The sequence below is a fragment of the Cupressus sempervirens genome, chromosome 6 (genome assembly GCF_028749045.1).
Source record: "Cupressus sempervirens isolate cs-2001-9-10 chromosome 6, ASM2874904v1, whole genome shotgun sequence".
Lineage (NCBI taxonomy): Eukaryota > Viridiplantae > Streptophyta > Pinopsida > Cupressales > Cupressaceae > Cupressus > Cupressus sempervirens.
Genome location: NC_143123.1, coordinates 244,456,889 through 244,472,058, shown reverse-complemented (window position 1 = coordinate 244,472,058; position 15,170 = coordinate 244,456,889). Strand labels below are relative to the sequence as shown.

Sequence of the window (15,170 nt, the reverse complement as noted above, 5' to 3'; positions counted from 1 at the left end):
CCCCCATCAATCACCACTGCGTTGTTGTTTATATTGCAAATGCCACTAGATGAAAAGTAGGTGTACTCAGACTTCATAGAAAATGCAAAGGAACGTGATTTGAATGAAATGCCAACTTATCTCTAAATCAACATGCCAAAGCAAACAGGCAGGTGTGAAGGTAGCTAGATATCAATGCATATAACTTTTTTTTGATTTTTCCATCCTGGACCTAAGTGGGAAACATTTTAGAGCTTACTAAATTTTACAAGGTTGGAGCATTTATGTTTGCTCTAAAAGGTTCCTGTGTTTCTTGCTGCCTATTTAATATATTTCTTTGTTATCTTCATTTTACAAGCATGCATATGCTTAAATTCTCCACACAAATACAGTATAGAAAACTATTTCTATTGCAGAAATTGGTTTGTAATGTATTTAGCTTGAGCTTATATTTCCTTACATTGATGATAAAACATAAAATTGATGGCTTGGGCATGACTTGGATAGTTATTTCGCTTTCTTTTGTTATGATGTGCCATGTTCTTTTGCAATTCATTCCTACTGGAAAATATTTCTATACCTTTTTTACTTTCAGGTGCATCACATTTGTAGCCGTGCGTCATTTGCAAGGTTTTCTGGGCTAAGAGTAGAAAATGATTTTGTTGAAGTTCCAAGTCAGACACTAGAGAGCTTGTGAGTGACAAATTTGTTCTACTTAGTTGTTTGTTGACATTTAATGTCCATTGGGATTTGTAATGGATACCTAGGGTACAGATTGAAATTAACTTTGATATCCTCATGTAACCAGGTGTTATGAAAGTGCAGCCTTAAAATTGATTAGCAGTTTCTGTAAGGTAATCACAGATACCCAGTCTCCATGAGGGCTGGAAGAGGCCTACTGAAAATCTATCCTTTTTATGATTTATCTAAATTCATTATGTTTCTTTTTAGCTTTAAGCGACTAAATAATTTTAGAAAATAATTATATATTAAGCTGTACTTTTTTGTTACTCATGAATTGCTATAATTTCATTTGCTAGTCAACTAGGTGTTGTCATTCATCATCTGCTTTTGCATTGGATTATAGACCTGGTACATACACAAAGTAAAAATTCATGTAAGAGCTACCATGCATATGATCTCGTATAATTGTATTTATATTCGGCAACTTTCAGAATTTAAAAGTTGTTATTTGTATTTTTTTAGCTCCATTGACATTATTTTTGATAGATTAATTAACTCTCCAAATCCTACATGTCAAATTATAGGATTTGATAATCTATGCAACAACCACTTTTTCTAGGTCTTAACTAACAACTAGCGTATCAAAGAAATATAATTATTACTTCATATTCATAAGAAGACAGTTATACAGTTATGTTCATGTGAATGAAATTAATGGTTACAATCAGTTAACGGAAATTTCATAACTAGCAATTGAAGACACTATCAATGGACTTAACAAGGAATTTAAAATCTACATATTGTAGAATTCAAAACCAAAATCCGTCTAGGGATGCTTATGCAAAACTCAAGTTAGTTCATACATATTGCTTGGAAACAAATAGCTATACCACTTTATTGAAATGACAAATACTAGCGAATACCACAATATCATTTAGGGCATCAAACACCACTATATCATTTAGGGTATCAATTACCACTGCATTAATTAGGGCATCAAACACCACTGTATCATCTAGGGCATCAAATATCATTGTATCATTTCTCTTTCATTTGCTAACTATGGCAATAACGTACAATTAGAAGGTACGCTCATATTTACCATTCACATAAATGAAAGACTGAAATAACAATCCATCAAATTAACCTATCTCTTGCATACAGATATATTCCATGTTCAGTTGGAAGATCAACCGATCCAATTGGTTACTAATTATGTTGACGAAAAAAGTTGCTTTTATTAAAGGAACTAACTGAATCGATGATATAAATTAATCCATCATATCTTCTATTTGTAAAAGACATCATAAAAGTAAAATGCCTATTACCAACAAATGTTTGAATGCATAACTTATCTTTATCTAATGCATGTTCTGGCATCTAGTGGAGAAGAGAAGCATTGTCAGGAGCTTTACCTCCCAGTCGTGGACCCTTGAATATCCCCACACAATCTCTCTCAAGAAAGACCCTACCCACCCGGAAATAGACATGGATCACCTTGTCCATCCACTGAGCATCCTAGTATTAGAATATTAACCCACAACGCGACTAGACAACAAGATCTAAATAACGGATTATCATGAGCTGACTCGATTATGTAGATGTGATTATTTGTTACTAATTTATGTTTACTTTATCATGTAGGAGAATTTTCATTCTCACCCTTCATTGTGACCATGCTGGTCCTCGCGGATGAATTCCTGGGTGATTCCATAGATGGAATTTGATTATTGTTTTTAATGTATCGATGTCTTATTAATGCTCAAAACTGCTCTATGACATAATAGATGAAAGATTATAATCTTTTCCAATATTAAACATTTGAAGAGGGGTCATGAAGATCATACACAACAAACAGATTATATATAGAGGTAGAATTTAAATGCCACTGTTTTGAAGATGAAAATTACATTATACACATCCATGACAAATACTAAGAAGCTATTGGCTACCAACATGGAAAGCATCTGCATAGGAATAAAGCTGCTTCAGACCACAAGGGTATTTAACTCAAGGTATTAATACCAATCTAAACACATATGAATGCTATATGTAATATAACCACCAACATAAGCGAAAAGCATTCAAGTCAGCCATACATGTCTACAAATGGTCATATAGAGTCTAGACAACAATCTAAGCACATGATTGATGAAAAATATATGGAGAAGTGGCAGAGATTGGGGCCTGATAAAATCATGAACAAACAAATAAATGATTATGCCATGGAAGCCATAAAAGAAGTCGTCAAGAGTTGAACCAGTATTGTGGATCAAGCTTGGCTTAGAGATAGGTGCTTGGGCAGTGGTCTAAACATGGTATGAGACAAATATGCCTCGATACTCTCCAATGTGAGAGAAGAATACAACTCCATTCAAAGAGAAATACAAATCGCTATCAGAGGACTGTGATTGGGTTTGACACATAACAAAAGTAAGGATCAATTTGATTGATTTGCAATAGGGAGTAGGTTGAGGTATATCCAGTGGCAAAAGTTTCATCCCATATAAGCAAATTCATGTTCAGTTAGAAGAAAGAACAAGAAGGTGGCAGTTGAGGAGTTACAATACTAACAAGAAATCATCTGCACAAATATTTAAATGGCCATCTAAAGTTATAAGGCCTGATGGAAAATAAAATAGAATATGAAAGGTGGCCACGCATGAAATAATATTAGGTTACCACCAAGGTGAAAGAAATAATAATATTGTCTTACTATATAGTATCATGGTATCTATAAATACCTATATATGTATCTCTGTATATACGTGTATATGCGTAAACCCTAACCATATATTTCTTACGTATACGCCAAATATCAAGTATGCGTGTATGTCCTTATATATAAAATTGGTTTACGTATGTCCACATATATATGTATGTGCATGTATATATATTTAGGTATCATGATGTTGATATGATAAGACATGCTTATACACCAGGAGGCTCCAACAAACAACACAAATACAAAGGTACAAACTTGCTCAATTTTCAATTTATGCTTAGTGATCTCTTTTACTATAAAATGATGTGTAATTTAACAGGTTAGCTCATGGTCGTCCAACGTACACTCTTGCTTTCTTAGTTCTTTACCTTTAGCCATGGCGGTTCAAGGCTCATACCTATTTGCTCAGTGATGGTGGTGTCCCTCATGCCCAATTCTTTTCTAGCAATGCTTTCCCCCTTCGATGTGCTCCTGCAAGGGAATTCTCCACGATTATATCATATTCCTCTATACCATAACCAATCATTATTCATAAAGCATCATAACGACTAACTAGCATGCCAACTTGATATGAAATTATACAGATTAAACATCTTATCCTTTCACATGATCGTAACTAAGTTTAATTGTCAACTGACTTCACGTGAAACCTCAACAACTATATGAATATTTTAAATTGGGTCATAATTTGGTATGTAACATACCCTTCCTCTTGTGTTTCATTGTCCTTGATGAACTTGAAAATTTAGCGAACCTTATAAAGGAGCATTTAAAATTGGGCCAAAAATTGAGATGTAACATACCCTTGCCCTTTGTGTTTCATCGTCCTCAATGAACTCTGCAGCTTTAAACACTAAGAAAATATTCCAAATACAAGATGTATATATAACATCATGAAATCATTTCATTTCACAATTGAGTCAACGTCTAAGTCATGATAAAAAATCAAGGTCTATTATTCCTTTACTTCAGTGCTTCCAAAAAGATGCTTGTATGATATCATAAAACTAAAAATGAAACACTCGCTCACCTGAGTTTACTTTAGTGTACTTTGGGTCACCTTAGCATCACTTGAGTTGACCATGGTTTAGGATATTCTATTTCATTTTCCTATTATAGTCATGTACGCACTCACAATTTCTTTGGTTCAATTCTCATATTGATATCTCATATAAGAGAATTTTTCAGTGTTCAATAATTGAAAGTAAGATAAACATTCAAAACTGTAATTCCTCAACTAACATGTTCTAGATCATAACTTGATCACATAATTTAAATCACTCATACATATCATCTGGCATATGGTACTCATTAATGACTAGATCATCCTTGTAAATTCACAGATCACCTAAAAAAGTCAGTGAATCCATGTTTTCCATTTACGTAACCTCAGCGTACATGCCCATCTTGTCACAATAACATTTTCATTAGAATAATCATATACTTCATCTCTAAAACAATATAAAATAGCTCAATATGTCTTGATATTTCATTACCATATAAAATCAATATCGCATGTGTATTATACATGTATAACAGTGCGTCAAAAGATAAAAACATGATATATTATAAAAGATCATTATACCTCCAATCAAGATTATAGAGGTTATGTTTAACATGGTACCACACTATATGTATCCCAATCTCCTAGCACTTGGACTACATGTCCACACGCAATTTCTGAGACAGGGTGCAACCTTGATGTTTCCATGTTTTGTCCACCTTATTTTGATTGTGGCTTAGGTTCTTAAGTCCACAAAACTCTCATATTTCCATGGAACTCTACCTTTCATGCTGAAGTTTCATAGCTCAACCCATCCTTGGGTTATGGATTGATCATAAGCATCTGAAACAAATTTACATAGGGTTCTTATCGAGTAGCTCATCTGAGCGCGCTTGCCAATTGCCTATAAATTTTTGGAAATTTATCTTTCCCATTCGTGTGACCTAGGCTTTCATGCTCATCTTGTCATTGTAATGTTTCAAGGAAAAGCTTAGGGCAAACAAAAGTTTCATCTATAAATAAGCATTGATAGTCTCAGTAATGCAAGTGTGCTTACTCTATAGTGGAGCACAAAATGGTCTTCTTGTCATTTAATCAAACATTAGAAAGGATTATCATTTTTTAAGTTAAAGAATTCTCAAAATCATGGTTCACAATTTTATTTTCCCTTTAATTCAAGTCCAAAATGGATAATAAAATATTAACTACCATTTCATATGAACAAGAATGTAATTGCATAAAGTATAATGCTGGAAATATGCAACTGGAAAATAAATATCTGGTCACCATCAAGGTTTAGATAACACTGCATCAATGTTATGGTAACTGGTTTGTATTGTGCAAGCCTTGGCATTTGGACCTAGTTTAATCTTCTCATTCTTTATTGAGAATGGCCCTCCCTCTTGGGATATCAATTCTCTATTGCGTTTCTTTTTTGTCTATAATATTTTATGCTTTATATTGTTTGCGCCTTTACAAGGAATCATAGGAATCTCTACATCAATTATTGAGTATTCAAAACAACATATACGGGGAGCAGATAATTAGTTTTCGTGGAAATATCACACATCATAACAATAGGCATGTAACAACTACAAAATCTGTCCATGGCATTTTGGAGGATAACTTAATTTTGCATATATAAGCTATTGGGACATCATTGATCATTTCGGACTTTCACTCCTGGTGCAAGGAGAGATGTAGCTAGGGCCAAAGGCGCACCCAAGTGTCCATCTATTTGAGTAAACACAACGGAACCAAAACAAAGAAAACAACACCAAGGAGAGAGAACAAATACTTTTATTGATTCATCAAATTATTAGCATACATGCCAGATACAAAATATAACTCTTAAGTTCTATATTCAACTACAAACTCGCAACATTTGGTCTGACTCCGAATCCTTTAAGTTCTGCCCTTAAACTAAACCAAATACCTCTACTTATACTTGCCAAAACGGCTTATAGGAGATTCTAGAACATTACATCAAAAAAAGGCCGACCTCAAAATAGTCAACACTCATCCTTAGACAAGATCCTATCATTAAATTCACAATTTAAATTAAATACAAGAGTCGGCTCCAACTAAGAAACAAAAACACAGACAACTCGGTCAAAGAAGGACCCAAGCATCAGCAACACAGGTTCACTCGGTGAACAAAGAAACACCTAGTCAGTATAGGAATAACTTGGTTCACACTGATGGAACCCGGTCACCAAAGGAACAACTCGGTTCGTACTGAAGAGCTCAGCAACCAAAGGAACAACTTGGTTCATACTGAAGAGCTTGGCAAGGTCTGAAAGAACTCAGTCAGAACTATCAGAATGAATAAAAAGTGCAGGATTATAAGGCAACCCAGGATGCTCCTGCATCAGACAACCAGGGTTGAAGAAATGATTTTCCTGAATCATTCAAGTGTTACAACCTGAGCTGAATCCAACTCAGATTGAGAAATCCATGTAGCATCTTCCAATGTTTTATTCTTCCATTTCACCAAATATTCATTGTAATATTTTCCTCTCGTGCTCTTACCAACTCTTTGGATCCAATACTTGTTCAACCTCTTCAATTTTTTTTTAGGATAATCATGTGATACAACAACTTCATCATCTGACTCATGATATTTATGCAAATCAGCAATATTGAATATAGGAGATATATCCATGTCATTAGGTAACTCCACTTCATAAGCATGTCCACTGTTAAACTTTCTCAAGATCTAACAAGGTCCTATCTTCCTCATCCTCATCTTATTGTATATTCTAGTAGGAAATCTACCTTTCTTCAAATGAACTATCACCTCATCACCAACATGAAAAACCTGATGTCTTCTAAACTTATCAACATTCTCCTTATACTTCTGATTACTTTGTTCCAATCTCAACTTCACTTCCTTATACAAAGACTCCACAAAATCGGCAAATTCTTCCCCTGCAGCACTTCTCTTTTCTTCACCAACAACATCCTTCAAATCTAATATTCCTCTAGGTGGCATTCTAGTAACAATCTCAAAAGTTGTTTTCCTTGTACTCCTATTCACAGAATTATTATATGCAAATTCAGCTTGTGCCAATACTAGCTCCCAATTTCTTGGTTTATCTCCAACTAAACATCTTAGGAAATTACTCTAGCTTCTATTCACAACCTCTATCTATCCATCTCTCCGTGGATGGAATGTAGAACTAAAGCTCGATCCGATACCCATCTTCTTCCACAAATTCCTCCAAAAATAACTAACAAACTGATTGCTTTTTCGTAATCCATGCAATCAACCAATCTTTTTGAAGAAAATTCAGCAACATGCTCAACATCTGATGTCTTCTTACATGGTATGAAATGAGCTATCCTAGAAAACCTATCCACAATAACAAATATGGAATCATACCCCATTACTGTCTTAGGTAATCCAAGAACAAAATCCATACTAATGTCACTCCAAGGTTTCTCAAAAATAGAAATAGGTGTATACAAACGAGTATTTTGACGTACTCCTTTTGCAATTTGACAAACTCCACAACTCCTTACAAACTTCTGAACATCTTTATACATTTGTGGCCAATAATACTTGTCCTTCAACAAACTTAATGTCTTATTAATTCCCAAATGTCCAGCCAATACATTACACTGTTTTTCCTTAATCAAGTTGACTCTCATAGCACTTCTTGGTATACACAACTAAATTCCTTTGAACACCATTCCTTCTTGAATGAAATACTCATCATACTTACTCATGTGAACTAATAGATTTGGTGCTCTTCACTCTCTTCATGCCTCAGAAAGCTTTGGGTCAATATCATACAACTCTTTCATTTCATCAAAACCAAGAACTCCAACCTTCATCTCAGTCAACAAAGAACATTTTTTGGTCAATGCATTAGCAACTCAGTTAGTAACTCCACTTTTATGCTTAATCATAGATGTGAAACTCTGCAAGTACTCAACCCACTTCATATGTGTCTGATTCAATTTATGTTGACTTCTCAAGTATTGTAAAGCTTTATGATCAATATACAACACAAACTCCTTATGAATCAAATTATGTCTCTACTTCGTCAAGGCTTGAACAATTGCATAAAACTCTTGATCATATACAACATACTTCCTTTTAATCATTCAACTTCTCACTAAAGAAAGCAACATGTTTACCTTCTTGACTCAACATAGCTCCTATTGCACTACCACTTGCATCACATTCAACTTGAAATACCTTATTGAAATCAGGCAAAGCCAATACAGGTAACTCAACAACCTTTTGTTTCAAATTCTCAAAACTTTGATCAGCTCCATGTGTCCACTTGAAATCATTTTTATCTCCTCTCATTGTCCCATATATAATATTAAAAACAAAACTGAAATTCTTTATAAACTTCCTGTAAAAACTAGCCAAACCATGAAATGATTTTACCTCACCCATATTCTCAGGTGTAGGCCATTCCAAAATCGCTTTAACTTTCTCATGATCCATTCTCAAACCATCAGCCAAAATCACAAATCCCAAATACACAATCGCGTCATGCATAAAAGAACACTTTTTCAAGTTAATCATCAACTTCTCCTCTTTCAATCTCTACAATACTTGTCTAACATGCTCAAGATGTTCTTCCTTCGTCTTACTGAATATCAGAATATCATCCAAATAAAAAATCACAAATTTACCCAAGAATCTCTTGAGAACTTCATTCATCAACCTCATGAAAGTACTATGTGCATTAGTCAAACCAAAAGACATTACCAACCATTCATACAAACTATCTTTTGTCTTGAAAGTAGTCTTCCACTCATCACCTTCTCTGATTTTAATCTAATGATAACCACTCTTCAAATCAATCTTGGTAAAATTCTTTACTCCACTCAAACAATCCATTATGCCATCCATCCTCAGCATAGGAAACCTATATTTCACTGTGATCTTGTTAATGACTCTATAATCAATACACATTCTCCATTCTTAGGTACAACACATGGACTCAAACTTTCTCTAATCAAATCTTTCTGCAACAATTCATGCACTTGTCTGTTAAGTACCTCATTCTCTTTAGGTGTTTATCTATATGGTGCTTTATTTGAGAAACTAGCTCTAGAAATCAGGTCCATGCAATGACTTATACTTCTTATTGGTGGTAAACCGTCAGGTATATCTTCTGCAACAATATCTTTATACTCCTTCAACAAACTTGCAATTTCCATTGGCACTCAGTCAATACTACTAGGTTTTGTTGTCACTCAGTCGCCACTAACTTCTGTCACTTGATCACTACTAACTGGCACACAGTTATCGATATTTTTTGTCATGCGGTTGCTACCTATACAACTCGATCTCCTAGGAATTATGGCAAAACAGACTTGATTCCTCTTCATTTCCTTTTCAAAGTGCTTTCCATTAACCATGCAAATTCTCACAGTAGTACAGTTAACCACATCTGGACTTTCAATCAAAGGCAACAATACTTGTTTTCTCCCAATCACCCAAAGAGTATATTGATTCAATCTTCCATCATGCACAACATATCTATTATATTGCTAGGGTCTACCCAACAAAATATGAAGACAATCCATAGACATAATATCATGTATAACTTCATCAAAATAATGTCCAATCTTGAACTTCACAATACATTGTTCACTTACCAATATCTTACGCTCATCTTTAATCCATGAAACATGATAGGGTTTAGTATGCTTCAGCCTCTGCAACTGCAACTTTGTAACCCATTCTTTTGATGCCAAATTTGCTGAACTTTCACTGTCAATAATCACCTTGCAGCATTTTCCAGCCATCTTACATTTGGTCTTGAAAAGACTTCTCCTTAGAACAGGCTCCTTATCACTTCTCTTATTACATAAAGTTCTTCTCACCATCAGATTTTCTCGAGCCTTAGGTCCAATTGGTGAACCCTCAATGTTTCCTTGAATCACAACATTTCTGTTACCTTGTTCATTATCACTAGATGATCTACACTCAAAATATCTATGCTCTTCTTTGCCACATTTGAAACAATTACCACAAAAACCACCTCTAGAATAAGAACTACCTCTTCCTCGGTAAGAACTAGTACCTCCTCGATAAGAATTACCTCCTTTCCACTTGGTTTTGCCTTCGTCATCATTTTTCCATTCCGATTTGCCCTTATCTTGTACAGTATTGTTAGATTCACCACCGTCTCCATAAGATCTACCTCTGCCTCTCTAGAATCTTCCACCTCTACCTCTCTGTCTATGTTCATGCTTCTTTATCAAGATCTCCTCAGCTTTCATGGCATATTGATATGCTTCCTCCACACTTTCCAATTTCACATGACTTATTTCATCTTGAATTCCAGATCTCACTCCATTTAGGTACCTTGCAACTTTCTCAACATTATCATCCACATGTCCAGATCCGATGTCCAATCTATAGAATTCCTCACTATGCTCCTTCATAGTCATGTCTCTTTGTTTCAAATTCTGCATTTTCCTCAACAAGCTAACTTGGTAATCAACAGGAAGGAACTTTGTCTTTACCTTGTTCACCGTTTTTAGCCAAGTCCAAATATTCTCCTTTCCTCTCGTTTGTCTGTTAGTTTGCAAATGCTCCCACCATAGTGAGGCATAACCTTTCAAGCTAGTAATTGTTAGATAATGACAACAATTGAAGAAAAACAGAAAAAACAAGATTGTGAAAATCTTTTTTCTATTTTAGAAAAAGAACAGTTTTAATCTTCAAATGGAAACTTTAAGTTTTTGAGGAATAAATCGAGTTTTATTCTATGTTGAGAAGTTTTTCTTTATCTTCAAGAGGTTATATATCTTTCTTCTTTGTGAAGGCATAATCAATGTCTAAACAGAAATATTGCAGCAGCAACTATGAAGTTGAAGATGTAATGAGTCTCTTCTGAGCAATAAGAATACCAATACTTGCCCCATGGATGTTTCCTTGACATATTGTGAAGGTTTTACCACGTATATCTGTCTATTGTCGTTTCTGTTGTTATTGTTTTATATTTCTCGTACTATTTCTTTGCATCTAATTTGTGTTGTAAGTATATTCTTTCTGGCTAATGCTTCCGCTTCCATAACAAGTGGTATTAGAGCAATTCTTTTTTACAGTAGTTGTGTTAGAATTTGGTGTTGAGTTAGAATTTGGTGGTATTAGAGCAAATTTTTTTTTTTTTGCGGCATCAAATGGCAAATGTTTCGAGTGCAAGATTCGAGGTGGAGAAGTTTAATGGAAAAAACAACTTTGAGCTATGGAAGCTCAAGACACTTGAGTTGTTAGTACAATAGGGATTGCATAAGGCATTAGGTGGAAAGTCAAAGAAACTGATAAATATGATAGAAGATGATTGGGAAGATTTGGATATGAGAGCCCTAAGCACGATCTGGTTGTGTTTGGTAGATGAGGTTCTTTTTAATATTGTTGAAGAAGATACAATTGCAGGTTTATGGGGTAGAATGGAGAGTCTTTATATGACAAAATCCTTGACAAATCGAATCTACTTGAAGAGGCAACTGTATAGCCTGTGAATGAAGGTATAAAAATTGTTGATCATTTAAATGTTTTCAATACTCTAATTTGTCAATTGGGTAGTATGAATGTAAAAATCAATGATGAAGACAAAGCAGTTACACTGTTGTGCTCTTTGCCCGAATCCTAGAATCACTTAGTTACTTCTATTAGTTTTAGTACAACTGACTCCTTTGAATTTGATTCTGTTGTGGGAGCTTTGTTGTTTGAAGAGGTGCGAAGGAAGTCTAATATATAAACCTCCACACCGAAAGCAATGGTGGCTAGAGGTCATTCCACAGAAAAAGGGGAAGGTTCGAGAGATATATCCAGATCCAAGTCAAGAGGCAAAAAGAGTAAGGGAAAATGTTGGTATTGCAATAAGTTAGGGCATATCAAGAAAGATTGTTGGAAAAGAAAAGAAGAGAATGATGAATCCAAAAAGGAAGCAAGTCCAGCTGAGGCAGATTCAGGTACGGTTGGTGAAGTGTTATCTGTTTGTAATATCTTACAAAATCAAGATGAATGGATTTTAGATTCTGGTGCTTCTCATCACATGTGTCCACATAGGAGTTGATTTTCTTCTTACCAACCTATTAATGGAGGTGTTGTTTTTATGGGAAATAATGCTTCTTGTAAGACTTTTGGGATTGGGAGTATTAGAATCAAGATGTTTGATGGTATTGTAAAGACACTAACAGAGGTAAGACATGTACTAGAACTAAAAAAGAATTTAATTTCCTTGGGTGTTTTGGATTCTGGTGGTTATAAATTCTCGTCAAGGTGGAGTTCTTAAAGTGTCTAAGGAAATTTTAGTGGTGATGAAGGCTCAAAAGTTGGAAACCTTTATAGGTTGGAAGGAAGTACAGATGTAAATCATGTGACAGTGGTATCTAAGGAAAGTGATGAATCTACTCGTTTATGGCATCAACAATTGGGTCATATGAGCGAGAAAGGGCTAAAGGTACTGGTAAATGGTAAGTTGCTTCCAAACTTAAAATCTTTGAATTTGAATTTTTGCAAGCATTGTGTCTTTGGAAAGCAATGTAGACAAAAGTTTAAATCTGGTAGCCATACAAGAAAAGGTATTCTAGACTATATTCATTCAGATGTTTGGGGTCCATCCCCTATAGTTTCTTTTGGGGGAGCATCATATTGTGTGACATTTATAGATGACTACTCAAGAAAACTATGGGTCATTTTTATTAAAAGTAAAGCTGATGTGCTTGGTGTATTCAAACAATTTAGAGTTTTTGTTGAAAAGAGTATAGGAAGATCAATCAAGTATTTGAGAACAGATAATGGAGGTGAGTTCACATCATTAGAGTTTGAGAACTATTGCAAAGATGTTGGGACTGTAAGGCATAAAACCACAATTTACACTCCTCAACAAAATGGTGTTGTTGAACGCATGAATAGGACTCTTCTAGAGAGAGCAAGAAGTATACTCAATAATGCCAAATTGTAGCAACAATTGTGGGTGGAAGCAACTAATACAACATGCTATCTGGTAAATTGGTCACCATCAATTGCAATAGATTGCAAGATTCCTAAAGAGGTATAGATAGGTCATTCATGTGATTGTTCAAATCTGAAAATATTTGGTTGTGATGCTTATGCTCTTGTTTCTAAAAATCAGTGTTCTAAGTCAGACCCCAAATCCAATAAATACTCCTTTGTTGGATATGGTGATAGAATTAATGGATATAGATTGTAGGATCCTACTACCCATGAAATTATCATTAGCAGAGATGTGGTCTTTGATGAATCCTCTCTAACAAAATCAGATTTTGTAGAAAATAATTTGGATTAGAAAGAAGTACCACAATATCAACAAGTTCAGTTGAAAACTCATCCTTCTACAGAAAAAAGAGCAAGAAGATCTCTCTGAAGAAGAAGGTGCAGATTTAGAAAATATAGAGGAAATTGTGGAAATACCACAACCATCTCTTAGAAGATCTACACGAGTTAAGAATCCTCCTAAAAGGTATGATGATTTCATTTCATTAGTTGCTTTGATTTCTAATGATGGGGAACCAAGTTGTTATCAGGAAGCAATGAGTAATGCTGAATGGAAAATAGGAATGAAAGAAGAAATGGATGCCTTAGAGAAGAATAAGGCATGGGACTTGGGAGAACTTCCAAAGGGTAGAAAGGTTGTTGGCTGCAAGTGGGTCTATAAACTAAAGAAGGGTGTTGATGATAAAGTTGAAACGTACAAGGCAAGGCTAGTAGCAAAAGGATATTCTCAAAAAGAAAGTATTGATTTTCATGAGGTTTTTTTACCAGTTGTTAAGCTTGTCTCTATTCAGCTTGTATTAGCATTAGTTGCATTCCTTAATTTTGAGTTAGAGCAACTAGATGTTAAAACAACAGTTCTACATGGAGATTTAGATGAGGATATATATATGGAACAACTAGAAGGGTTTGCTTAAGATTGCAACAGAAAATTTGTTTGCAAACTCAAGAAATTGTTGTATGCCCTAAAATAGTCATCCAGGCAATGGTACAAGAAGTTTGATTCCAAAACTTTGTAAGAAGTGAGTATGACCATTGTGTTTACTTTAAAAGTTTAGAAAATGACTTATTTATCTTGGTATTAGATGTTAATGATATGCTTGTAGCAAGTAAAAGCATGGCTGAAATTAATAAGTTGAAGGTTCAGTTGGCTAGGACATTTGATATGAAGGATCTAGGAGCAGCAAAACAAATTTTGGGTATAGAGATACATAGAGATAGGGAACATGGTAAGCTTTGGTTATCACAGAAGAAATATGTGTAGAAGATTCTCACCAGATTCAGTATGCAAAATGTGAAACCTGTTAATATCCCTTTGGCTTCCCATTTTAAGCTTTCTTCAAGTTTATGCCCTAGTACTAAGTAAGAAAAGGATTATATGTCTCGTGTACCTTATGCAAATGCAATAGGAAGTTTAATGTATGCGATGGTATGTACAAGACCAGATATTTCACATGCAGTGGGTGTTGTCAGTAGATACAATGCAAATCCAAGGAAAGAGCATTGGGCAACAGTGAAATGGATGCTTTGATATCGTAGAGGCACAAGTAATTATTGTATCACCTATAACGGTTGTAGCGATTCAGTGTGTGGTTATGTTGATTCTGATTTTGTAGGTGATTTGGACAAAAGGAGATCTACATTAGGTTATGTCTTTACTCTTGCAGGTGGAGCAATTAGTTGGATGTCAAAATTCCAAGCGACGGTTGCTCAATCTACAACTGAGGCAGAATATATGGCTGTCTCATATGTGTGTAAAGAGGCAATTTGGTTGAAGG

At 34.7% G+C, this 15,170-nt stretch overlaps 1 protein-coding gene across 8 annotated transcripts in view; it reads left to right on the top strand.

Annotated features, from left to right (window-relative positions):
• The window catches only part of LOC149552163 (Zincin-like metalloproteases family protein), a 273,149-nt gene that overhangs the window by 227,028 nt on the left and 30,951 nt on the right, over nucleotides 1-15,170 (top strand). For all 8 annotated transcript variants that reach the window (XM_089787642.1, XM_089787641.1, XM_089787648.1 and 5 more), the window contains 2 exons: nucleotides 575-672; nucleotides 788-833. In XM_089787642.1, the coding sequence (XP_089643768.1) occupies nucleotides 575-672; nucleotides 788-833 (144 nt within the window). The remainder of the gene's footprint in view (nucleotides 1-574; nucleotides 673-787; nucleotides 834-15,170) is intronic.